The 27,653-nt window shown below is 39.6% G+C and overlaps 1 protein-coding gene across 1 annotated transcript; it reads left to right on the forward strand.

Annotated features, from left to right (window-relative positions):
* The first annotated feature begins 8,690 nt into the window (after positions 1-8,690).
* LOC104323249 (pancreatic lipase-related protein 2) lies at positions 8,691-27,356 on the forward strand. The gene is made up of 13 exons (XM_069797062.1): positions 8,691-8,794; positions 8,973-9,021; positions 10,486-10,640; positions 12,728-12,853; positions 13,805-13,939; positions 14,892-15,000; positions 16,710-16,829; positions 16,917-17,039; positions 19,364-19,479; positions 21,029-21,158; positions 22,566-22,677; positions 24,496-24,660; positions 25,515-27,356. Exons 1-13 carry the CDS (start codon positions 8,735-8,737, stop codon positions 25,576-25,578), a joined length of 1,464 nt encoding a protein of 487 aa, XP_069653163.1. The 5' UTR covers positions 8,691-8,734; the 3' UTR covers positions 25,579-27,356.
* Positions 27,357-27,653: the final 297 nt, after the last annotated feature.

Consider the following 27,653-nt stretch of genomic DNA (forward strand, 5'->3'; position numbering starts at 1 on the left):
GATCCTGCATGCAGCCCAGGCGTCATTTGGCTCTCGCCTCTTGTAACTGTTGATAATTCTAGCTTTGATCATTAGATGTTTTGCATTAATCTCAACCAACTTAAACTGTAGTCTGGCTGGTAGTAACAGAAAGCAGATAATGGTTGTTTAAAACGTTTGCATATGTTGTGTATCACTAATGTTGCAGATGACAAGAATAATCAGTGCTGCCTCCTTTGCATATACCACCGTTGCTCAAATCAGTCCATGGTTAGCGTGTCCATAGCGGAGTCTCAGCATCCTCTCTCCCGGAGAGGAGACAAGGACGTACATATGCACAGTGCAGAGCACATCTAAAGTGCTCCAACACGTCAGGGAAGCGAGTACCTGCTCTGCACACACAGACTGACTGTACACTGCATCTGTAATGTGTCCAGTCATGGGACTGAGGAGAACTAATAGCCTAGAAGCCCTTAATTTGCCACTGGAAGATTTTATCATTCTGTCACATAGCCGTTAAAATGCAGTTTAGAAGGATGCCTAAATAGCTATTTATTTTCGTAAGATTTAACTGTTAAATAATCCCAAAACAAGCACAGCTCCATGAAAACCCAAGGCCTGCATGCTGCAGTTGTCTGCAAGTGATGTGTCCACAAACGGCCCAACTGCATTTCAGAAGCATGAAGCCCACACACAAATCAGTCCTAAAGCTTTTCACTCGCCAGTTCTTCACACTCAGTGTTTAGTGCCCGTCCAGTAATGGATCACTGAAATATTACTGAAATCTGACATCTTTTCCAGACATTTGTATGCACCTCAAATACAAACCACAACTATATACACCCTGAAAACAATACTGCAATGCTGGCTTCTACCCTTGCTTATTGAAGACAATAGCAATAACTTCAGATGACTTAAAAAGAGGCCGGGTTGGACACACATTATGAAATACTCCAGTTAAACTTATTAGGTCTAATCGGTGTGGTAATGCCTTTATATGTTGCATGCTGTGCCGATTGCAACATCCCACTCCCACATTCCTTGGGCTTAAAATGACTTTGTGCTTTGCAACCCTGCCTCATAATTCTCATTTGCGGTAGCCTTTTAAACAGTTTTCTCTGTTCCTCATGTCTGTTTTCTTCATAATTTTTCAAAAAAATCTGTGGTTTTGTAACTTCAAAGCCAAAAGGCTTAAAATTGAAATGCCTATGCACAATTTCTCTGAAGTCGTATTGAACCCGATACTGATTTAGCTGGCCTGCAAAATAAACAGATGCCATCTTGTAGCTTTTTCATTACTTCATTTACAGAAAGATGCTCTAAATTAGTTACTTTTCTTTATAGTCCACCCTGTATTGACTGGCCCCTCTCAAATGAGTGTTGAGAGACCTTCCAAAAACAGTAAAGGGCAGAGGTAATTCTTCATTAAAAACTGATTCAATTCCAATAGTGGCCCAGAAATTATTAAAATTCTGACAGCATTCTCAAAGTATACTAAAAAACCAAACTGACTGAAGAAACAGAAGTATTCAAAAGCAAAATAAAGAAGCCTTCCTGTTTGCAGGCAGTCTTGTATGACAAGCAAATACGATAAAAGGTTATTCCCTGTGTAAGTCATCCCTTTGTACAGGTAGTGGCGACGCCAGTAAGAGGCACCAAGCAGACCTCAGGAACCATCCGTGTACTGCTTCTCCTTCTGTCAGCCCCTTCCAGGGTCCTTCTGAGGAAGAAATCTATAGATCCTCATGTGCTTTAGGTGCACAGGTCCAAATTCAAACCCTCTCTCCAGACCAGACACGAATCGGGGACAAACGCAAACCTGCGGTCAGGCTGCAAGCATAGGGGATACTACAAAAACAATACGCAGTTTTATTAAACCATTACACGTGTTGCCACACCACAAGCAGTTAAGAACCTAAAGATAGTGACACAAACATAACAGCACCTTGACGTAAACCTCCTGTACTCAACTGAAGTTAAAGGAAATGCGATGGAACACAACCAGTGCTTGCAAAATAACAACCAAATAAACCCGGCCATATATCACATCAAAGGCCAGACGTGAAACCATCCAATTATTTTATTAGGTGTTTCTATTTAAAAGCAGCTCACAGCTTGTATAAATTAATATAATTCTATTGACTTTATCATTCATTTTTAAACGTGGAGCGTTCTGCTCCAACAATTACAATCATTTAATGGTTTGAGAAAAGTGAGATATAGGGATATAAAAAACCTGATAAAGATTGAAATGCAAAGGAAATCTCGTGAGGGACTAGAATATGTAGAATGTCTATGTCTCTATCTTTAGTCTTATCTTTCAGAAATAAACACATAAAATGATTTTATCAACTTACAGAAAATAATTCAGCCATCCCGCAAGCTGATATTACTTGTTTAATATAAAATGTCATCTTTAATTTCAGACAGAAGCAGCAACTAAAAAAAAAAATATAGTGCTTCTAAAGGCATAGTGCTTCAGTAATTATGCTACCAGATAGGGATTTGTCCCAATTATCTCATAAAGGATGGCTTCCTATTTTACTAATAACCACCAGCTTTAATTCAGAAATATAAAATCAAAGGCCTTCAGATAGAGCTTCTATCCCACCACTTCATGTAATCTTTAAACTGTATAACAAAATTAATCATGATCAATTACAATTCATTTACCACAGCCTTCTACAGGGCTGTGGAAAATAGCTATGATTAGAATCTTTATTCCATGCTTTCCCATTAATCTGTGAAATCCATTTTACATGGTATTTAATTGTCTTTTCTTAAAATAATTTCTAACTTTTCAAAAGTACAAAACCAGTAATTTCATGCTAGATGGCTGATGAGAGAAAGAAAGAAATGGCAATTGGTTAGGAAAAAGTCCAAAGGTTTACTTCTTTCTTTCTTTTTTTTTGCACTGTAGTTAACTAATTTACATCCTGAAATTTAGATCAACACTCGTAGTGTCTGTACACCTTAAAATACCTTGCTGGAGGAGATTTAAAATTTTCTGTTTACATCACATTCTTCAGTTCCCTATTTTGTACTTCTAACTTCAATGTTGTCCTCAGAATATGCACCAAGCATAAAAGTGTTTTATCACAGAAATTATGAAAAACTAACTCACTTGGAATTCCGTTTGACACAAACTAAGACATAACTGCAGGAACAAGTTTATTTTGTTTATTAAGACACAAATTTCAGATCTTACCTGCTGTAAATGTCTGTTGAATTCAGTCAGTGACTCTGACCTATTTTATCTGTTTCAAATATGTAACCTAGACTCTTACAATCTGCAAGTAGCTGCTGTAGAGACAAGCATAATCTATTACTAGCCAGATGGTTATTAGGAATTGTGCCATTATTATGTGAAAGTAATAAAATACATGTCTTCAAGCTTGAAAGCTTGAAGTCACTAACACTGCTTGAATTCTTTTCTTCCCTAAACTGTTCCAGGGAGAGGGATATTTTATCACACTGAAGCACTATGCAAATACAATTTTTTTTCCCATTTTTTCCCAATCTGAAGTTGATGTTACTGAATTTTGCCAAATGAAAGTTAAACAGTGCTAGGGCTGAGAGAGGATGCTTATCTCTGCTCTCTTACATCAACAGGATATGGATCTCCAATTTTCTAGGAGCTCTAAAGTGACACAGAATTAAGTAACTTTGTAGCATGGTAGTGGGATGTTTCAGACCTACCCAGATATGCGAGATATGTCCAGGACAGACCAGGCTAGACAGCACTTCTTGATTTAGATATTGGAAGGCCAGATGAAGCTCAGGGGAATGTTTCCTGCAGTATTCCTTGTGAAGTTTAATCATTCCTCACCCATCTTCTCAGGAGTGCCAGTAAGTGTTAACCACAGAGAGGTAAGCAGTGAATAAAGGATGGCTAATTACACACTCATATCCTTGGAAACACATATTGCTATGAGGAGAGCAGGTACAAGCCAGGGCTCTTAAACATCTTCTTCACTCTTTTAATTTCTGGGACAAAACATAGTCAGGAGCATGAGAGATCAAATCTCATGGCATCTCCAGTCTCACCTCAAGAAGTACAAGAAAAAAAGTGGGTTTCCATGGGAGGTACGAATAAGTCACACAACAGCTGTTAGTTTAAATGGTATTAAAATACAAAGCAAGTAGAACTTAACTTTTGGTGCTCTCTCTTTAGCTAAGAAGTATTTTATTCTATGAGTGATCCCATTGGGATTGGCATCAATAAAAGTATTAGAAGCTGGATCATAATGAAGGAACAGCAGATAAAAAGAATAATAATCCCTCCATATCTATTTCAGCAGCCAAGCAGACTGGAAAGAACAGAAAAATTCTTGCTGTTATTTAAGTTTTTTTATTCAAATTGTTACTTCCTTAGGGAGGGCCTTACAACTGATGTGCTGGAAAAGGTGACCTTTGCATTACTGTTACCATTTGTAATAAAAATTATTCATACACTACCCAAAATGGAATTACATACCCCACAATGTGCAGATGTAGGTAGATATGTAGGTCCCTGCCCAGGAAGTTTACTCTCCAGATTAAGACATGACAAGTGGGTGCAATTACAATTAAAGGACAAAAAGAAAAAAAAAAAAAAAAAAAAAAAAAGGGTAAACAGCCCTCCACAATAAATTAAGTGAATTTTCTCCATTAGTCCTATTTTTTGTCATAACATATTATAAGCACTGTACCTCATAATGTCAGTTCCTCTACTACAGATGTTGCTATATAAGGGAGCTTTTAGGAGAGACTGCACAAAAGTGTGTTTGAGCTGCAGAAAGAACTTTCTTCCAGCTTTGGCCACTTCATCCCTCAAGAAAACACACATTCATTGACAGAACTTCAGGACAGAGGGAATTTTCCTTGCTGGTTTTGGTAATGGAGGGCAAAAGACTAATGTTCATCTACTCCAGCTGAATGGAATAAGCCGTCATTTTCCAACCTCCTCTGGCACATAAGGGAAAAACAGAAGTCAGCCTGGAAAAGAGACAGCAGTGTGAGTGCGGTCTATAAAATGAAGAGGATCATGGAGAAGGCAAATACAAAATGACTCGTTCATTTGCTTCCACACTAGTAACAGGGGCCATGCAATGAAGCTGGCAGTTGCACACCTCAAGACGAAGGAAAGGAGGTGATTCTTCTCACAGTTGCGTAATTACAACGTGTTTGATACAGGATGCTGGGTGTGCTAGAAGTGTGCGTGAGTTCAGGGACAGCTTGGACAAGTTCAGGAAGAGAAATTCTCAAGAACTTCTAAGGAATGGAGAGTTAGTACTTTATGGCTTGCTAACTCCTACACAGGTCCCAAATAATACTGAAGTAGTTAACCCCATTAAAGTGAGAAGTTTTCTAGAAGCCAATGCAGAAGTGCTGACATCTAACAATGCTGCTGAGCTACGAGCTTTCCTGGTATTAGTAAACTAGCATAGAAAACCCATTTCATGCTTGTCTGCTGGAGTAAATCCTCTGACTAATTCGTTACAGGTATGAAGATGCCTTGCTCTCCCAGTAACCTTGTCTTAAACACCAGAGGAGAGCTGACTGCTGAAAGGCAGCATGAACATCACTAAATAATCACTTCATGTGTTCTGAGAAAAGCCTAGAGAAGTTAAGCTCCAACTGGTGCTCAATACTAGCTGGAATGATGATTTATAAGAATTGCATAGTACACATTTGCATCTAGGACGTGAGACAATGATGCTTTCATCATAGGTAAAATCAAAAGCCCTTAAATATGTTGTTCTAATTTTAACTTGGCAACATCACTGAATCTTGTAAGTGATCTGAAATCTTCAATACCAGACTGCTATCGAAGTCCATTTGCAGCAGAGGGTTGAGGTATGGTTTGGGCATATAATACTAGGTTCCAGAAAGGCTTCTTAATGTAATGGGTAATTCTGATTTCTTGAGCTCCCCAGAGAGCATATGCACTAAAATACTCTAAATAGATAAAATCTATGAATTCAAATTAACAGGAATAATTCATTGAATCAACTAGATTAATTTAAGAGTTTGGGTGACCTGCTTCTGCACTCCTTCTGAAGTGGGAAAAATTGTGAGGATAGAATGAAGTAAGGTTTTGGCCCAATATTATATATAATAGAATTAAATCAGAAGCAGGTAATGTAGATTATTCTGTGGGGCCCTTAAATTCTAATGAATCAGCCTTTCTGAGTTTGTCTATAAATTCTTAGAGATAAAAAAACCCAAGCATCTACTCCCTTTGAATGTGATACTGTATCACAGATCTGAGCACCTGATCACCAGATCTGAGTATACCATACGCTGTAGCATCACAGTTCTGAGAACCTATTGACTCTCACTGAATCCAGTTTTGGCCAGGATGACCTAGGATAACTTGGAAGCAGATTTTTTTGTGTGTGCTTCTTTTAGCCATTTCTTGCAAACACCTGGTCAGGATTTTTGTTTACTGAATTCTATTGGTGACTGCTTAACTGACCAATTTGCACCCTAACAACAGTTAATTATGTGAGCAGAAGATAACTAATGAATTTTAATGTGAATAATTCAACACTGTACTGGACTAACTTAGTCCTGAAGAAATGAAAAAAACAAACTCCCTGAGCTACACAGTAACCTTCCTTCTTAATTTTCTGCTAGGGTTACGGAGCACAGAGGTGGAGGATCTATTTTCTTCTACAATCTGCACCTGAAGAAACCAACCTTTCAAGGCTAGCTAAGCAGAAAAAAAGCCTGGAAATGGTTTTGTACCTAGCACTCCTAAGAATCACTTTAACCCAGTTCATATTTATACATGCTAGATGTGAGATAAGTCATCAGTCAGTGGAAAGGATTATTCCAAAAGGGAGTCTCCCCTTCCTGTACACCCTGGGCTTAGGAGGTGCCAATAGTCACCCAATATGCTCAAAGGGTTTAACATTAAAATGTTGAGACACGGGTTTCTCATTTATGTCTACATAAAATCATAGAATCATTTAGGTTGGAAAAGACCCACATACAGGAACAAAGATTTCTAGGAAAGCCTGATCAGAAATGTTAACATAACAGTATGACAACAATATAGTACTATGTGAAAAGACGTTATTATCAAAACACTAAAACCTAAAATTACTGCAATTAATACAATTTAATTATGAAGATTCATGGTGATTGGATGTGGTGACAATCTGCCCAAGGAACTATTCTCCCCTGTTTAAAAGCATTTCTGTCAGCTTTTCAAAGAAAAGTCAGGTAATTCATCCACTAGCAAAATTATAGATGAGAGAACTACAAGACGAACAAATATAAGATGACAGACGGAGCAATTTAATTTTTTTGTCATTTTTCATCCTTCTCTCTTCTTTCTGCCTTTTCTCAGGTAACAGCTTAAACTTTGTTAACGTACATGCTAGCTCATCCCAAAACACCTTGTTTATGTCTTGATGTAGTAACGGTAGATGTAACTATCAAATACAAATTTGAAAATTTTCCTTAAGACTGTAAATTATTTAAGGTGGGGATCAGCTCCAGGAAGGGTGTTTTTTCTGTTAAAACTCTGGAGTAGGACCCAAAAGATTGGGGCTCTGCTATAGCCTTCTGTAGCTAAGACACTTGAATCCCAACTCAGCATCACACAGAGATGAGCAGCGCAGCCGAAGGCAAGAGCCTTGTTCCTGATTCTGAACGGCTGTGGGTTTGTTCAGTCTTTACATCACGCTTCGCAGCACTTTTTAGCTTTAAAAATAATTACCGATGTATGACAATAACACCCTATTTGAAACTTTGCATTAAACAGGTGGAGTCATGCAGCAACTGGTCTGACCTGGTTCGTGTTATCTCAGATGAAGCATGCCTGTCACAAGGAGATCTTTTTGGCACTAGCCGACGAAGTCTCAGATGCAGCCGGGAACCCAAGCGTTGTGGATCAGCGGTGGGTGAGCGTCCCTCCGCCGCGTGCCCTCGGAGGGCAGGCGCAGGGCTCTCCTGCTTCGTTCCAGGCTCCTCGCAGGGATTCTGCAAGCTTGTCGTGATCAGCTGAGAGGCGAACCCAAAGAACTGGCTCTGAGCTTTGCCAAGGTAAAATGGCATATGTCGGAGGCAAGAACATCTAAGGAACTGAAATAAGGTGCATCGTGATAAGGTGCGGGGTGTTTGGTGAGCGGCTGGAGGAGAGGAGATGGAAGCAGGACATGCTTGAACCTGCAGTGGGTTTCACAGGGATGAACTCTGCTCCTAACAGCGGACTATGGACTTCAGGGGACTGGGGGGACTGGGGGTGGGGAGGTCAGGAAGGGGATGCAGGGCTCTGCCTGTGCAGGACTCATTGGAGGATCAGGGCCTGATATTAGAGTTTTCTAAGAATGATCTTATTTCCTTTGAAGATAAGTTACTAGTAGTAGTAGTGAGACTACACTTAAAAGGCTTTCCCTACTTCACCTCAAAGTACATGACCGGTTCTATTTACTCTGATGCTTACCTATCAGCTGGTGATTAAGTGATCAAGCAGATCAGGGCTGATAAGCATACATGGCTGATAGCAATGATCAAAATGAGTTTTCAAGACTATCTATATGATTTAGAAACACAAATTAAGTTTGTTCCTCGGTTCTTTTAAATACAGTCACTGAACAGCAGTTCTATGAGTAACTTTTCTATTAAATGTTAAAAGAAACTTCACTCTGTAAAAATATGTTGTTGCAAATCCTTTAAGAATTTCATTTGCTTGCCCATAAATTGCAGCTCTAGAGGAAAAACAGCTTCTGTTCGTCAAGGTCAGGAAGACAATCTTTAAAAGATGCTTAGAGGATATCCTGCATATGCAAAATCTCCATGGCAAACAGAAAGAATCCCAAAGGTATTTTCTTGAAACCTTGCTACCTGCAAGGAAGTGTTGATTCTTTTGGATCCAACTGATTAAATGCCTGAAGTACTCCTATGGCCACTATGACTTTTTTTAATGGCCAAGGAAACCCTTAGGTGAATTCCAGATTCTATTTTTAGTTATGTTTGAATTGTGTTCTTATTTGCTTTAGATGTTTGCAGTATGGATCACTACTCTTTTTCTTCTCAATGCAGCCAGAGGTAAGACACATAGTTGATGAAGTCTATAAACAGTAAAAATTGTTGTGTGCAGCTTACACCAGAATATCTGTATTTTAGAAAAAGGATGTGCTTTAGAATGGATTTAACATACTTCTTCATTAGGAGCACCGAGTTATGTCATGTCTTTCCCACATTTAACCTATTACTTTTTAATTCTGTAAAGGTTTTTACAGCTAGCAAACAGAATAGGAATTAGAAAGGTATTTTTATATATGATTTGATACTAAAATTCTTCCAGAACAGGTTCCCCTACCCACCCTCAACCCATACCAGCGGTTATGGTAGCTACAATACTTGTAATGCCAGCCTGGGCACTTACTCTTCACAGTGCTATGCAGAGAAGAAGATAGTCCTGGTCCAAAACACCTCTTTACCGATAGGAAAGAAATACTTCAAGAGGGACGGACACAGAAAGAGCAGAGAGAAACAAAAAGACACAGTCCAAAAGTCTGCTGGCATCAGAGGAAAGACCCCTGTGAAAATGACTGGGTCACTTGAGGAGTCTCTTGCTGCAGCTCCACAATTAAATCTTTTCTTTCTGTAGATGTATTTCCAGTACATATCACTCTATCCCTGCATTTCGTACAGGGCAATGAATAGAGTAAGTCACAGTCTAAGGCACTGTGAATCTGTCACCTATCTTAATTAACAATAGTTTCTCATTGTTTTCAGTATCTTTTTAATAGCAATTAAAATTATTTGGGATTTCACAACTATTGTGGTATAATAGTGGGTAAGGATGACATTTAATGGCAACACCCGTACGTCATATTTGTATCATTACTGTATTAAAACCACAATAGAAATTAGGAAACTCTAGTCCTTCAGGCAGAGACCACACTTCCTGAGGCTGTGCTTTTCTCTAGGCTTCTACTCAAATTCCACTTTATTGCTTCCACTAAAATCTTACGGTAATAAAAACATAAGGGAGATGTTTAATGTATGTTGTGGAGCAACCAGAGGTATTTATTTTAACATTTTGGTTTCTTTTTACTCCTTGATGAATTATTGCACAAGAAATAACAATTTAGATAATCCCTGGAGCATTAGGACTAATTTGAAGGACTGTTCTGTGCTGGCAGCAAAAACTAGTTTATTCTCTGGATCCATAAAGGATCAAGATTTTATTGTCTTTTTCCGATGGCTGTGTTAACCATATCTTTGACCAAACATATCCTGCATTCTCCTGAGTTCATTGAGCTGAGCTCTACACTATGTTTGCAGCAGGAATTAGTCTTGAAGTTCAAGTCCCTGCTACATGCACAAGGCACAAGAGCACAAGTGAGCCCCTTAATGACAAATGAGCACAAGTGCCATCCTAATCTGAATCAGCCATTTTCTGCTTCCCTGGTATAACCACTATCCTGCCAGCTTCTTGTAAAGTGGTGGCAGCATAACCTGCTACGTTCCCAGAACACTAACATTTTTCTTTGCATACCCCAGGAAGGGAAGTTTGCTACAAAAGGCTTGGATGCTTTACAGATAGCCCCCCTTGGTCTGGGATCCCAGGGAGACAACTGGCAGGCTTGCCCAGCTCTCCAGAAGATGTGAACACCAAATTCCTTCTTTACACTAGAGACAACATAATGAAATATCAAGTAAGAAAGTGCTTTGTTTTTAAATACTGATGGTAAACAACACATTCCACAAATTATATGGACAGTTTCTTTTCTCCCGTATTTTTGCTCATAAGTCTCCCAGGAGAAGCCCCAATTCTATATTACACACAAACAGTCCATCATAATTTTCTTCCATCTTTTTTCTTTTTCCTCATTTCAGCTCTCTAATGAGCCAGGTGTATTTACAACATATTAATCACAGCTTTCTAACACAAGTTATCTGAGATATTTTGGATATATTCTATATACTCTACAGTAAGCTAATGGCCCAAATTCAGTTTCAGGTTTAGCATTATAAAGCCAGAGGTAGGGAGGGCAGTACAAAAGGAAAGCTCAATTTTGGCTCCCGTGTGTCTCCAGATTAAAAACGTGTTTCAGGCCCATACATATGACATAGGGATGTGGTTCATATACACAATTACTAGGTCCTCTGAACTATGTACGATTGGTCTCAAAGGCTGTGCTTACGCGGTGGCCAATGCTGAGCCCTAAGAGCAGGTAGATAGTTAAGAGTGAAGATCAGAAGAGAAAGTATCCACATTCACCAAAGACAGGAATGAAAATAGGACGAAAAATAAAAGGAAAGCTTAGAAAGTAAAACAGGAGACTAAAGAAAAAATGAAAGAGAGAATGAAATCATGCATGGAAAAAGAAGGAAACAACCAAAAAGAGAATGAAACAGGCATGGATAAAGAAAACAAACAAATATTAAACATTTTTTGGAAGACTGGGACTGAGGGAAAATGGAGACTAAAAAGCTAAAGACAAAGACTTGGTAAGATATACCATGGAGAGAGCTTGGAGGTTTCTTTTACAGAGAGCTGAACCAGGTTATCCCTCATGAAGACACATCAGGTAGAGGAGCATAGAGACAGCAGACGCTGGAGCTGTATGGAAGATAAAAAGTTAAAAGGTGAGGTTATCTACAACATCTGCAAACTAGTGGCAGCAAGAGGAAGCTCTGGACTGTGACAGTGTGATAAATGGACGTAGCTAAAAGGAGCCTGCAGGACTGTTTAGGATGGATCAAACGGGAACATACTGAAAGGGGCCAGCAGTGTGTCAGCCCTTTCCTCTGAAGATCAGCAAGTACTGGGAAAAGCTCACAGCACAATGCTCTCAGGGTGTTGGAGGTGGGCTTGTCCATAGCATGAAGCAGTTTTGTGGAGCTGTAGACTAGTCTGGAGAAAGAAAAGAAATTACCTTCAGGGAGTGTGAATTTTACTTGGACAAAGAGCAAGAAAAATTAAGCAAATTAATATGAAAAGGGGAGGGGAAACAATTTGTTGTTGTTGGCTTACACTACATGAAAAAGGCTTCCTAGTTGTTTTTTTATATAAATGGCAGTCACAGACAGTGGAGGTGTTTAATAATTTCACCTGTTTGAGTCACCTCAGAACAAGTCCATCATCTCTAGCTGAGAGGGCCTATGAGGTTTTAACTTTAATTAGTCTTTCACTGAAGGTGAGATATGTGCTAATTAGTGCATGACGTCCCCTTTTAAGCTTACGAAACCTCAACAAAAAATAAGTAAGAGCCAAGTTTTAAAACAACCCAGTAATCAGAATTTCTTTAAAAGAAAATACTGCCTTCCTTCTCAATAAACCCCCAAATACCTACAGCCTCTGATGTTGTAAGCCTGGTGGGCTTTCTCATAAAATAAGCTTAGTGATGAAGATCTTATCTTCAAAGAAAAAAGAAAAATAGGTATAGATTCAAAGTCAACTGCATAATATCTTGCAGAAGATGCTATCTTTGTGTTTCTATGGCCAGGTTTGATAAAATCTTGTATTTACATGGCATGTTGTACCACTACATCTCAAAGCATTGTGCAAAAGATGCCAGTATCATTAGTCCAATTAACAAGCAGAAGTGAATCATTTGTTGAAGCGATTAATTGATATCCCCCAGCAAGGCAGTTTCCGAGCGAGGAACAAGACCCATCTCTTCAGAGTCCAGAACTATGCCTTAACCATTGGGCTACTCCGCCCTGTACCAAAATGTACACTGGGATGGAGCAGTCACATCCTTGTTGTGTTGTTTGTTGGTTGGTTTTTTTGACACAGAAAATTTCTGCTACAAATCCTTCAACTATCAAAGCTTCAAATTTCCGAACACACAGGAAAACTCGCTTCATTATACATGGCCATCTTGTTGGAGCGGACCTCCCCTGGATAACAAATATATGCAGGGTATGGTATGACTATTGTCTGACAGTCATTTTACTTGTATTGGAAAGTGCAAATATCCACATCACCCTATCAACTGGCTTAAAATTCCCACATAAAATGTGCACCTCTGTTCTCTTGTTTAATTCAGGGAATATATGAGGGGAAAAAAATTCAGAATGAAGCTCAATTGCGCATGACCACCCTCTTGTTCCCAGCTATGAGTATAGTGCACTTCAGCCTTTTGCTAAATACCCTTTTGCTGCATTCACCTCCACAGGGAAAGCTATAGTTGATTTTTCAATATCTTGTTAATAATAAAGGTGGGAAAAAAGTCACTTTTCTCACCTCAGCAAAAGGTCAAAATAAACATTTCACTTTGAGGGAGGCATTTGATCTAATAAAAACAAAATGCTTCGTTCAGCAGATTGGTTTCATTTTATTTAGGCACATTTCAAAAATGAAATTGTTTCAGAATGAAAAATCAGAATGTTCCATTGCCAGAAGTGTATAAATAGAACATTTTGGTTAAAATATTTGAACTTTGGGGCTGAGCAATTCAAGAACATGAACACAAATTTGTGAATCCTTTTAGATGATCCAAGCATATAAATATTGAAGAATAAAGCTTGGACAATAAAAAAGAAGTCATACTATCCTCTTTTTTCTAACTGGGGTACTGTCATTAAGAAAAGTTGATACCCTAAAGCCAAGCAAGGCATCTTGAATGGAAAACAGAACTGAAGCAAGCTTCTGTGTGTCTTTATACGGTGTTCAAATCACTGCTTCCACTCTGCCTCCTTGTGTTCATCCTTCAGTATTAGCAGGAATTTATATACTAAAGATGTGTCTTTACCAGTCACATAAAGAGAGTCCCTGGCTATAGTGAAACAAAATATTGTTTGCATATACCCTGCTACAATGGTAATTCATGCCTGTTTGCTTCTGTTCTCCCGTTTTCATGTTTTCCCCCAGTTTATGTTTCACACTGAAGATGTGAACTGCATTTTGACCGACTGGAGAGGTGGCTCTAGTGGCTTGTACACTGAAGCAGTTAACAACGTCCGCATTGTAGGGGCTGAGCTGGTATATCTGGTGAACCTTCTTGAGGTAAAAGTATCATGGAACATGAAAGCTGGCGCATAGTCTGTATGGTAAAGGCCGTGTTCAGGGTGGCACCTTAAGATTTGATGCAATAGAGTCAGGAAGTACAGAGGTACTCAATAACGCAGCTGAAAATGTCATTAAAAGTCTCTAATCCTGCACCGATGGAAATATTTACTTTAGTGTCAGACCACAGATAAGCAGGTCCCATAGTTTCTGAAAGTTTTGCTCATGATTTTTACTGGATAACACATCAGATTGGAGACTGTCTAGCAAAACCAGCAGGGGGAAGAGTGGTAATAGAGAATGAATAGGATTAAAACATCCCGCTGTGTGTCACACACGCTGCCTCCTGAAAGAACTGAACCACAGCCCAGAGAAGTGACTCTCCTGCAGCCACCAATGTCAGGCTTCCCGTGCAGAAGCTCAGCTGAGCCTGGCACACCAGCAGCGTTCCTGGCATGGTCCTCCCCGTCCTGCAGGACCTGCATGGTGGAGCATCTCCACAGCAGGACGGCCGTTTGATTCACACGGAGGGTATGCCACAGACAAAGGCACTCAAAACTCCCCCACCACAGACCACTATCCTGACTGGACAGACAGGTTCAGGGGTGAGGCAGTGGGGTCATTCGCCTTTTGGATAAGCGATCGGTGCAAATGTGGGGGAGCTATGTGGAGAAATTCCCTTTTTCTTCTTTTCTATCATAAGGGCCAATTCCTGATAGAGATTACTCCCTTCCAGAGGCGTGATCTAAGAGGGGATGGGATGAGTTGGGAACGGCTTCACTTTAGGTACAGATCCCACCACCCGCAACAGTAACTTCCCACCCAAGACACTCCCCTCCGTCACCCGCTGGTCTGGCCACGTCCTGGCACAGCACGGGGCCATGGTGCAGTGCCATAGCCTTGTATCCCCTGCTTAACACGCTTGCTTTTTCCTTTCTATACATCTTCACAGAAAGACTATGGCTACTCTCCTGCCAACATTCATTTCATCGGCCATAGTCTTGGAGCACATGCTGCAGGGGAGGCAGGGAGAAGGAAACCTGGCATTGGAAGAATAACAGGTACTGAAGCTATTTCAACTGATGAAGCTGTATATTTTCATGCGACTTAAGAGAACTGAGGAACTGGTGCTGCCTTATAAACACACAATATTGCTATACCGCAATATGCTAGTTTTTTTCAAATAACAGTACACGGCTAGAATGATGGCACACAAACAAAGTCATGTCCTATCACATGCCATGCATTTCACACGTCAACATTCACAGCTCTGAGAAAGGCTCAAGTGCAACAGATCAGAAAGGCTTAACTGTCCCGACTGTGGCTAAACAGAGGTCACTTTTCACAGGTCACAACATGGCCCAGGGAACACTTTGTTATGTTTTTTAATTATATAAAAGAACAGGAACAAAATACTGTATTACATGTGGAATAACAGACTTGTAAAACACTAGCAACTCATTGTCATATTTGGTTTTAAAAGCTCACTCTAACATGACTTTTCAGCAGTTCAAAAGATTGAAGAGCTGAAATGAAAAATTAAAAACTCTAGATCTAGTATGTCAGGACGAGAGAGTAAACAGCCATGGATGCCCTGAAAAGGAAGAAAGCTGTTAGTCGCATAGCTACACAGAGAGACACAGCGTCATGACACACTCACACATCACTTTAAAGGCTATTTGCTGCTTTCCTTTCTCCTCCAGTCATTTCTTTTCTCTGCTGTCATGGTTTAACCCCAGCCAGCAACTAAGCACCACGTAGCTGCTCACTCACTGCCCCCAAACCCAGTGGGATGGGGAAGAGAATCAGAAAAAAAGTAAAACTCGTGGGTTGAGATAAGAACAGTTTAATAGAACAGAAAAGAAGAAACTAATAATGATAACACTAATAAAATTACAATAGTAATAATAAAAGGATTGGAATATACAAGTGATGCACAATGCAGTTACTCACTACTCGCCGACCAATGCCCAGTTAATTAGTTCCCGAGCAGCGATCCGCCCCCCAGGCCAACTTCCTCCAGTTTATATACTGGGCATGACATCACATGGTATGGAAAACCCCATTGGCCAGTTTGGGTCAGCTGCCCTGGCTGTGTCCCCTCCCAACTCCTTGTGCCCCTCCAGCCTTCTTGTTGGCTGAGCATGAGAAGCTGAAAGCTCCTTGACATTAGACTAAACATTACTTAGCAACAACTGAAAACATCAGTGTGTTATCATCATTCTTCTCATACCAAACTCAAAACATAGCACTGTACCAGCTACTAGGAAGACGATTAACCCAGATGAAACCAGGACATCTGCGTAGATATTGCACATAAGCAATTCAGGGAAACTGGGATCAGAATTGTGTTGCTTTAGCCCTGGAGAGAGCTCACTGACATTGAAGTGAAGGGGTAACATTTTCAACAAAGCTCTTTTGGAAACAAAAATAGATTTTTGATCAAATCGAAATGCTCAAACAAATCTGTATGCTCAGGGTAACATATCAAGATTTCATATTTTTCACTAACATGTAAAAAAAACCTCCAAACCTCTTCTTATAACATTGTTCCCCAAAAGTAAGCCAAGCACCCATCAGCATTTTACTGTGCTGCAATGCCTCCAGCCACCTTTCTATTAAAACTCTGCTTGTTTTGCTGGCTCTGGACCACAAAATGGATTTTTATATGTAAAGGCAGAAATGTAATGACATACAGTGTACACACACTCTGTGTGATGACATACATATAGTATTATTTACTCAAGCAGATGTATCTCCGTTCCTTTAGGTTTGGATCCAGCTGGGCCCCTCTTCCAGTATACTCCCACAACAGTTAGGCTGGATCCTTCAGATGCAAAATTTGTTGATATAATTCATACTCATGCTGGTCATCTTTTCTTTGACTTTGGTAAGTTTTCACACAAAGGCTGAAACTAACTCAGAGGTTTCCCACAGGGTACCTGAGTGATCAGCCTCAATTCATTGTGCATTTCAGCTCCAGGGATTCTCCAGACTTGTGGCCACCTGGATTTTTACCCAAATGGTGGGAAGAAGATGCCAGGATGCAAGCAGCTTCGTCTACCTCCTGCAACTCGGAATATCAATGACCTTATGAGAGGTAAATATATTTTAAAGGAGTAATACCTCAGTATAAGCTATAGTTAGAAATAAAGGCTAGGCTAAGGTAAAGCATTTTGAATGTATATATTATTTATATAGCTCAGATTTGGAGTAGGGAGAGAATGCTCAAAAATAGCAGATTTAAAGCTGCTTGTGAAATACCCTCCAATTTTCTTTTGTACTAACCAATGCAAATTCCAGATGGAAACTTCAGTTAAAGCATGCAGACTTATTCTTCACAACCTTTCTAAGAGCCACTGTGCTAACAGACTGACCTCAGTGGGAATTCCACACATGAAGGACTGGTAAAATTTCATTCAAGGATAATCCAAAAATGAGTATTTTAAAATCTGAGCTTCCTTTCTCCCTAGAAAGACATCAATTCCAATATTACTGAGGCTAGACATATTCATCCATGCCATTAAAAGCTTTAGTGTCTTCAAAGGGAACAGCACAAGGTTAAAAATATAGAAGATGATAAAATGACTGCTCCATTGGTAGTTCATGTTCTTCAAAGAAAGCTGGGCAGTTAATCAGAATTACCCTGGGATCCAGTACAATAGATCCCCAAAATCCTGTCTTCTGATCCTAACCTACAGAAATGAGAAATATTTTGAAATCCCTACCACTAGTTAAGTAATTGGCTGTCAAAAATGCTCTGTCTTAGAACTTGTTGGAGAACTTAGTCACAAAGAAGACTGAAAGCTGGCTCTGCACAAAGTCACTTGGAACCAAAACATTTTCCAATTGGACTGCATAAGAATGTCTGTGTTTTCAGCAGAAAAATTAAATATTTTCCAGATACATTTCACAAGGCTGTTTGCAATGTTTTGTGGCAAAGGAGAAACTCAGCTCTATTGAACACGAGCAGATGGAGTTGGTTGTTCATATAGCTCCTAAAAATAGAGACAGACTTAACTCCTGCCTCCTGGTCAAACCTTACTTTGTGCATATCTCTTCTGTTTGATAATATTTACATTTATGTAGTGCTTTTATGTATGAAGAGTTTTAGAAATGCTATTTAGTAACTTCTTTCTACAGCTTTTGACGCAGTAGGGAGAGAAGTATTATGTTCCCATTGTATAGATGTTAAGTGAATTTGGCACTAGCACAAAGTAAGCGAACCGTAAGAGCTGAGGTTTTTAAAGTTAAAAGCACAGACCCTTCTGAATTAGATTTAAAGAAGGAACTATAAAGAAAACATACTCAGGAAGCCCTGATGATGCAGATTACTTCCAAGAAAAACAGACAAAGATACTTTTCAGAGGGGGTTTGGTGTGGTTTTTTTCTTTCCTTATGTAAAGGACAATGTGTGTCAACTGGTCAATACCAACTGGTCTGTTTCTAAGGTGCATAAATATTGAGAGTAGGTGAAATTCTGATTTCAGTGTAAACTGTGCCAGCTCGCAATTACTTCAGTGCCTCCAAGACTTCACCCTGTGATTAGGTGAGCCCCAACACATGCTGAAGCAGAGTAGAGCTTATTTTTATACAACCTAACTTTACTATATTGTGCTTTGATAAAGGAGAGACTTCAGAGCCAATGAAGAAAATACTTGTTACAAGGGACCTGTAAATACAACCCAAATAGCACTTTCTTCTCTCCTGCACTGACTGCTTATAAATTTCACTCGAATGGGAAAATGTACTTGTTACAAATAATTCTGACAAAATCAAGGACACACTGCCAAACTCCTTGCTTCTCAGAGCACTTCACAGAATCACCACTGTCAAATGACCCCAGATTTTCTAGAGCTTAAAAACATTGAAAGCCACTGAAGTTAAAATAATTACTACAATTACTTTTAATTCTAGAAATGAGTGGAAAATGTGGTTTAACAAAATACCATGTTGTGATAATGGTAAGCAAATGAAAACTACTTCATAGTAACTACTATATGCTTTACAAACGCTGTCACTATGAATTATTCCAGTCTTCGAAATATCAAAGAGAAATTCTCCTAAATCCTCCTCAGTTCTCATGCTAAAATAAAAGCAGTTAAGTACACCTAGCAGGATGGGAGGCTGCACGAGGTCTGCCTTGGTGCATCTCCAGGTCTGTTAACTTCAGCATGAGCAGAGGGACACGCAGATTAGAACTTAGCTCTTCTCCATCGAAAAGATACATGTAGCCATAAGTACACTTTTTACTGTAAAACCAAATAATTCACACTTTAAACATCTTTTGATTATTACTATTTTTTAAACTGAGATGTCAGTATATGTGCAAATGCTTTTGAGGAAGAGACCCACAAGTGTTGCTCTGGCATGGACTTCAGGTTAATGATAGCTTTAATCTTTTTTACCTGGGCATTTTCCCAGAATATAGATCTTTTGGATGTGGACATAAAAGAAGCCTCCGGTATTATGCCGAGAGTATTATCACTCCAAATGGATTTGTTGGGTATCGGTGTGAAACATACAGAGCTTTTGTATTGGTAAGTATCAGGTACATATTTATCTGAAGGGTTATAGCCCTGCCCTTCTTCTCTTAATAATTTCTGGGACAACCTCTACGCTCTGGATCATGGGATACAAGGGGGCTATGCAGACCCACTGACTAGCTTCAGCCAAGACCATATCCAAAAACCAGGCAAAATGTAAAAGCAGCAAAACCTCAAAAAAAAAAATTATCTAGAAGAAAATAAGGCAGTAAATATAAACACCAAAACCAGTTAAACCAGTTACAAACGGAGAGATGAGCTGAGTAAGAGGGCAATGAGAGGCAGTGGCTGGGTTCACCTTTTGTGTAGGTCAGCAGTGAGGGACACTCTGGTTGAAGGAAGTCCGTCTAAACCTGGTGGAAACCATCATCAAGAGGACAGCCTCTGCATTTCAGAAATGTTTAAACATCTGTATAAACAATAAACATCCACAGCATATGGGGCAGGGGAGATATTTATGCAGCACAGCATTGCACACACAACCCTCAGGTGGCACAAGAAAGAAGGCAGAATAATGTCCTGGTGTTTCATGCCTGATATAACTGGGGTTTTAGTGGACCAATTCTGGCAATGCAACTTAGGACTAGTCACGGAGGAAGACGAGTCTGAATTTATTTCCATCTACTCCCAAATAGAATTATTACAATACTACAGAAAAGTTGTTAATGTTTTAGCAATGTTACCACGTAACTTGGAAGTCTGATGTAATTCAGGACTTGAAAACCTCAACTCTGTGCAATTTAGTCATGCGAGGGAAATGGTTTTTTTCAATCTTGTAATAAACATGGTCATTTAGCCTTTTATTCCTCTAATGCCCAAATAGCCAAAGATCCACAAACACCAGTTCCTACAGAACCTCCCAAACACCAAAATTGAACTATCTAAATATAACAATGCTATTTTTTTCCAAGGGCAATTAAATCAGTTTCACTGAAAATATTCACGGTTAACTTTTTTTTTTTTTTTTAATGGACATCAAGGTCCTGATCTGAATGCTTGATCTGTGTAGGTAGATTAATTTTATTAAGGTTCTGCATGGGAATAAAGGCTGAAAAGCAGACAGAACACATCCCAAATTGAGACCCCAAGCTTCGGTATTCCTGAGCTTAAATATCTTTACCACATGAGTGAGATATCCAGCTAGACCTCCTTGCAAATATGGTTACCCACCCTATAATAATTAGCAGACAACCTTTCAATAGACCCTACGAAAGATGAATGTATTACCTGTATTTTACAGATCAGGTAATAAGGTACAACATGCATTAAGGTATTTACTTGTGGTTTCTGCAAGAGGATAAGGAATTAGGCCAGATTTTCAACCTGTTTCTCTCTTATTTTCAACCAGATGAAATAAGCTGACTGACCATCTCAGCTCCTTTTTTTACCACACCGATAAATACTGAAGATATGATCTGAAGTCAGAAGCAAGCACCTTTTCAGAAAAGCTGGGAAAAAGCTGAAATATCCTAATTTCTTAAACTTTAAGAAGTGGGATTAAAACAGATAACGTCTTGTAACACACATTGTTATTTCCCCCCAGGGAGACTGCTTCCCATGTCCGAAGGAAGGATGCCCACTGATGGGTCATTATGCTGATAAGTTTTTACATAAAACTGAAAAAGAACAGCAAAAGGTTTATTTAAACACAGGGCCCTCCCCTCCATATGCTCGTAAGTGCTCATTTTGGGTGGTGAACTCCAAAGCGGCAAAGAATTATGTATGAACAAATATCTTACATTTCTACAGAGAGCTGCTGCAGTTAATGAGTGGCACTTGGTCCAAAATCTAGAGTTTCAGGTGTGTTAGGATCATGCAGTACCAGCATTATCTGGGAAAGGCTGAGATAATTGTAGAAACAGATCAACTAATGCTGACGTCCGAGTTAGAAACCCTGCTAAAATTTTGTTAATTAGGTGATGGCTTCAAAAATTCTATAAAGCTGAAGGTGGAAGGAATGTTATGCCGAAAGTGTAAAATTTCAAATCAGAAACAGTTATGTTGTTTTTATCAACAAACATTTATAAAACTGGACCATTTCAGGATAATTTTGGAAAGCTCATCAAGTCAAAATGGCAGGGAGTAATAAGAAATATAGTTTTAATTGTGATTAGAGTAGAAGCAGCCACAGAACTGGGAAATAAGAAAATTCATAAATAAATTGTAATCCATCACAGGTAATGAACTGCAAGGGCAATGAATGATAGAGGGAATTTGAGGTCCTTAATCACTAGGCACTAAAATATGAAAGCAAAATTAAGAACAAAAAAAATCTTATATCACGACTCTATAAGAGTAAAAAGTAAAAAAAAGAATTTGAGTATAGAGAAACTAGTAATTTCTCAAATCTGAATGAATACATTAATTTCAACATTTACGAACTGTTGAGTTTATAGAAATTATAGCCTGAAACGAAATATAATCTTATGAAGTGAGTGAAGAGATTCTCCTTTCCATAGCCCAAATTAAGGCCAGTACAAAAACTTCCCAAACCGGGTTACTTGAAATCAATATGTGCTATTGCATCTGAGACCCTGCTTCTGCCTTAGAAAGACACGTGGGATGACAGCATCTCCAGACAGCTGTTGGGCTGTGCACAAGTATAAGAAAACCCCTAAACACTCTGTATATCGGGATCATCCTGGGAAAGCAGCCAGTTTTGTTTAATATATCTTTAACAACAACACAGCAGTCCTGTGGACCTCACTTCATAGTTAAGAGCTAACATGCTACCCATGAGCCCCCCCAAATTGCTCATAAGTGTAAGAAATTACAAAATTAAAAGTGAGGCCAAGTAGAAGAGCAAGGTACAGTATTGGCCATGGCAGACTAAATACTCAGCATAGTCAGTAGGTCAGCAAAGACAGGATCTGCGATTTAGACCGCTGTCAAGGGAATTAATACCACCAGAACCACGCAGAACTAACATTTGCCTTAATAAAGAGTGACATTTTGTTTGCTTACAAGCACATTTTTGCAATCCTTTCCTCTCCCTGAAAGACATTGAAACATATGAGAAGTTTTACCATTAGGAAAGAAATCTCCTTAAAACCATAATCTATTTCATTTTGCTTTCAAAGGCTGGCGAAAAAAGATACGTGTCAGAGTATCTGCAACAGAAACCATGAAGGGGAATATAGATGTAGCCTTGACAGGAACTAATGGGATCAGGAAAAAATACACAATTGACAAGTAAGTTTAACATGACTGTTGAAAAAATGGCTCTATCATAGTTATCATATTGAATTTATACACAGCTATTTTTACATGTCTCATCTTGTTCTGCATCATCTGTGATTTACACCAGTAATAAAAGTAGCTGATAAGTGGTTGAAGTTCTTCATGCTACAGACTGGTCAAAATCTCCTTGCTGGTCTCTCTTGCTCTGTATTTTCTTTGCTGAGGATGATGATTAGCATAGCAAAGTGGGCAAGAGCAAACAGCTCTGTGGCTACTGCTGAACTCAAACATCATTTGGTGATCTTCTCTGAGAAGACAAAGAGCTGCACGATATACAGTCATCTCTTTAATCATTCCCTCCTCTAGGGAATACCTGAGTAAGAAAGTTGCAGCTTGCTTATGAACTGTGCTAGAATCTGGGATTCCTGTCCATTCAGCCTGGCTTTTTCGAGTAAATGTGAATTCAAATCTCATAAACTGATCCTTGTCCAGAGCACAGTTTAAATATTGTAAAGTCAAACTCCTCTGTGTTTGGAACATAGCCCTGTTACTGGTCTGTACCAGGAGTACCTTTGGTTGCAAATACACTACTGCAACGATACACCTACAGGTAATTTCTATGTTAATATCACGCCGTAACGTGCATTCCATTATAATGAACACTGATACTGCAGAAGGCATGAATGTAAACTATAATTTTCTATTTTCTTCATGGTTGAGAGCAAGCAGAAACACTGAGAGAACTTTTTGACTTGGATTTTTTTGAAGATAGCTCTCGTTTTCCAAAAATAACGTCCAGAATAAAACCCATGGCAATACTGACAAAGGCTAGGCTAATTAATGTAGTGTTTTCATCCTGAAAGGCACAGAGATTTAAGCAACTAAGTCATTTGCATACTTCTCTAGATCCCGCTGAGTAGCTATCTCCTCCTTAGGTACCAACAAGCCTATACATTGGGTCTACAGGCTGAAAGCCTGTAGTGGGATCCACAATAACCTCTCTATATAAGTAGGAATGGTGTTTCCTCTGCTTTCTCAAGTAAGGTTAATACAGAGACTTTGTGGCCTTCACCAATTTGCCTAGCTGGTATCTGCACCACAGACTTCAGCCAAACGTGGAAAAAAGTGACATTTAGTCCTCAGAACTTCCTCCAGGTATTCAGGATAAATCATGCTGGCAGAGAAGAGGTAGCCTCAGCACCGCCCCAATAGCTTCAGGGAAGGCAAAAAAATTGCAGTACTGATTTGGAAGAAGAAATCAACCAAAATGTCAATGAGACACTCCTTCTTAATCCTTACAAAAAAGGTTAAATGAAAAGTGCATTATATATATTGGGGGGTGGAGGGGGGGTGAGGGAGGGGTGTTAATCTTCCCTTAAATTCAGCCCTGTTACAATGTTTGTCCAAAAAAGTATTTGATATATTTTATATATGAAAAATCTAGGGTACAAGGACTTTATAAAAGACTTTGCTACATGGCTTGAATGACAAGTTAGCAGAGAGGACAGAACTTGGTGTTTCTGGACCCGAGACATGATCCCCTACTGCCTGAGCTGAAAGCCTCGGATCTGCATGAGGCTCTGAATCAAGAGCCCTGTGCGTTCCCCAAGGAACATATTCTCCAAGAACATGTTCTAAGCTAAAATTTTGCATAACGTCCCTGATTGGTAATTCTTGGAAAAAAAGTAATAAAATTATAATGATAGTATTCAAAGCTTCAACTCTCATAGCATCCCACAACTCTTTTCCCTTTCTGCCTAAACTGTAGCAGGTTTTTTTCCTCATTTGTAAAGAACACAGAGCATCACTTCTGTGCTTTTCTTTTGGCAGGGGAACTTTCAAACCGGGTAACACATACTTGAACTATATTGATACAGAAATTTCTGGGAACATTTCAAAAGTTGAATTTCTCTGGAAAAAGCATCCAGGTCATGTACAGAGAGGCTGCATGGGAGCTGAAGAAGTCACAATAGTCTCTGGGGAAAATGGAAATGTGTGAGTACACAATCTAATGTCGTTCCATTCTATGGGTCTCAGGTGAGGCAAAAACAACAAACAAACAAAAGCAGAAAAAGGGAAAAAGTGCCCAAAACACCTTTGCATGGTATCATGCCCCTTAAAGCAAGTGGGTTTAAGTACTGAAAATAAGAGCCTAATCCAAATTTCATGGCAGTACCAGGGTGTTTGGCTGACTGCAGTAACTCCCACCAGCTCAGCACTGCAGCCAGACTTCCCTAAAGAACAGAGATATCAAATCTGAAATTCTGGGGGTGTGTAGCCCTGCACTTGTAAGAAAGGTACAAGCTTTTCTCCTAAATTACAGTTTCATGTGCCTACATCTCCATTAGCACGTAGCACAGCACATCAGAAAGAGCTCTGCACAGTGCAACAGTACACTTGCCTTGGCAGAGTACTTTAGGCTCACTCCAACCTCATCCCATGGACCGGGCACCCGCTGGCATCTACAGTACCTTAGGTCCACTTCTGGAGCACACCTCTCGGTTTAGTTTTAACCAAAATGAATCCAGTTGACGTGTCCCAACACCACTCTGTCATGTAAACCAAAGCATGGTAAGTGGGGAAAATGGAGTGAGAGGTTCCCTTCAAAAGCACACTCCTGGTCCAGATTAAAATGCTAATGGAGTCTAAGCATAAAGGCAAACACATCTTAAAATTTACTTTAAAAAATCATTTGATAACACACACTTTATGTTCTCAGTCTACTAGAACTCATGCCTTGACCTAACATGAAATAAAAGTAGGATTTATGTTGATTATCTTGGGCTGCTGCTAAGAAAGTGTCCCACTGTGCTGAAAAATATTTCCTTAAACTCTTCCTCCCTTGCCAGGTCTGTGTTCTGCGGCTGTGGAACCGTGCGGCCAAGCACGTGGCAAGCCCTGGCACTTTGCTGAGGCTCGGCGAGGAATGCCGTGGTTGTCCACTGTGGCAACCCTCATCATCTGGAAGAGGACACTTCTCCAGTCAGCGCCAAACTATCAACAAGGCTCCTTCAACAGATTATGAAAAATTTGCCCAGCCCACTGCAAAAGCTCTATTTCCAAATTAGTGTTGTCAACCTTTTTTCATATAGGGGAGTTACACTTCTGTGAATTCCAGTTACAATGACAGCTAACGTATTTTACTAGTGACACACACATGCACTGTGGTTATATTTCACAGTCAAGTGGGGAAATAATAAAATAGGAAAAAAAAAGTTCTAGCCAATTCCCCTTTGAAATACATTTAATTATCTTAGGAGGAGCATCCAAAAAGAAGCAACAAGAAAAGAAAAAAAAAAATGAAGAAAGATGAAAAAAAAGAAAGAAGAAAGAAGAAAAAAAAAAGAAAAAAAGAAAACAAGGGAGGGTGGGGAGAGAAGAAAAAATAAGTATAGACAGCCAAATTCCTTAATAGTGCCTACTTACTTGTTCAGGAAAAGGACACCTACATGCTTTCAGAAGCATCTGATTGTTTCTATGTCAGGAGTCCAAGGAATAATTTTAAATATAAAAATAATCAGAGTCTGAATGGCGTTGCCTGACCCGTCCTTCCTTCCTGAAGAACATTTAAACAACAGTTTACCAGCACATCCAAAAGACTATTTAGGAGGTGGGACTGCATACGGAGTTGTTCAGTAGACCTTGAGAAACTCTATCATCAATGCTCACCATGTGTCAAGAAGGACAGCTGATTGTACAGCAAAATATTTGTTTGTTGCATTTTTCCTGGGGAAGAACTCACTGATATGCTTTATTCAGCTCTGCTGAACAGTGGGTGAGCTGGGACTCTTTATACCTGAAACAGGCATCTTCTTTATCAAAACTATGTTGTGCTATTAAGGATCTTCAATTTTCTGGCAGCCTTCAAAGTAACTGTTTTCTCTTTACTGGTGAAGATGAATTTTCCACCTCTATCTTGCCTTTCTGAAGCCGCTGAAGTCGGGCCTGAGCTGCATTATTTGCATCACTGTGTAGCATTGCCCACCCCAAATCTGGCAGCATTTTGATTATACTGGTTAACAAAACCAGACCACTAAGAGTAATCAGCATCAGCCAAAATAAGCTAAGATTGTTTCTGTTTCAATACAAGCTACAAAAATCCTTTCGGTTTTTAATTGCCCACTGTGGTGGGCTAATTTTTAAATCTAATGTGAGGTTCATCATTTGGGTGCAGAAATCCTGTGTGTGAATCACACTGGGCAACTCTGTTCTGTCCCACCCTAACAACTAGCTATTCCAGAATACTTCAGTGAGGTTTACCAGAAGGTGTTAATGATATGCATTACACCAGGCTAAATGTGAGTGATGAACAGGTGTGTTTCAAATTATGCAGCAATAATTCTGAGATGTCAGAATCCAATCACCTCTTACGAAGTTTGCCAGAGGAGCTTGCTTAGGAGGTTTGCAGCAAAGTTGACAAATCAGCTGTCTGCCTTCTCAGCCTCATTGCTTCAGTACCCTTACCATCTCCACCCGAGCGGAGTAGGATCCAGAAACCATCCCGAGCAGGGAGCTCAGCCTCCTCTACCCCTTAGGGAAACTCCTTAGGCAAGACCCTCTTCTTGCATTAAGTAGGGACTCCCTTCTTCTGCACTTCCCTGGACAAGTACAAAACACCCCCCCAGGTACTTCTGTGCAGTTGGGAAATACCTGTAGCTAGTAATTACACCATCTCTGACATCCTTCTTAAATCAGGCATGGCTCTCTGCCCCAGAGTAGCACAAATAAAGGAGACTCAGGGAAAGAAGAAGGAAGACTTATTTTCCCTTTCTTACAGCCAGGAACTGAAGCAAAGGAAATGTAAATATTTTCCTTGGGGTCACAAAAAAGCGTGCAGCAGGGCCAGGCACTGGACTGGGGCACTGGATTTAATGACATGAGCCAGCAGAGTGAGCAGTGCAATGCAGGCCATCGCTTCCCACAAGAAGGAAGCACTGTCCTGTTGAACTCAAGACTTCTATAAAGCCCATCCCCTTCTGCCTCCGTAC

Source organism: Haliaeetus albicilla, chromosome 11, assembly GCF_947461875.1.
Source record: "Haliaeetus albicilla chromosome 11, bHalAlb1.1, whole genome shotgun sequence".
Lineage (NCBI taxonomy): Eukaryota > Metazoa > Chordata > Aves > Accipitriformes > Accipitridae > Haliaeetus > Haliaeetus albicilla.

What these genes read in the sequence shown, in the direction of transcription:
- LOC104323249 (XM_069797062.1), top strand. Translation starts at nt 8,735, where the DNA reads ATGCTTAGAGGATATCCTGCATATGCAAAATCTCCATGGCAAACAGAA. An exon ending in ACAACATAATGAAATATCAA is followed by an intron (nt 10,641 to 12,727) that starts GTAAGAAAGTGC and finishes TTTTTGACACAG; the next exon opens with AAAATTTCTGCTACAAATCC. An exon ending in GGATAACAAATATATGCAGG is followed by an intron (nt 12,854 to 13,804) that starts GTATGGTATGAC and finishes GTTTTCCCCCAG; the next exon opens with TTTATGTTTCACACTGAAGA.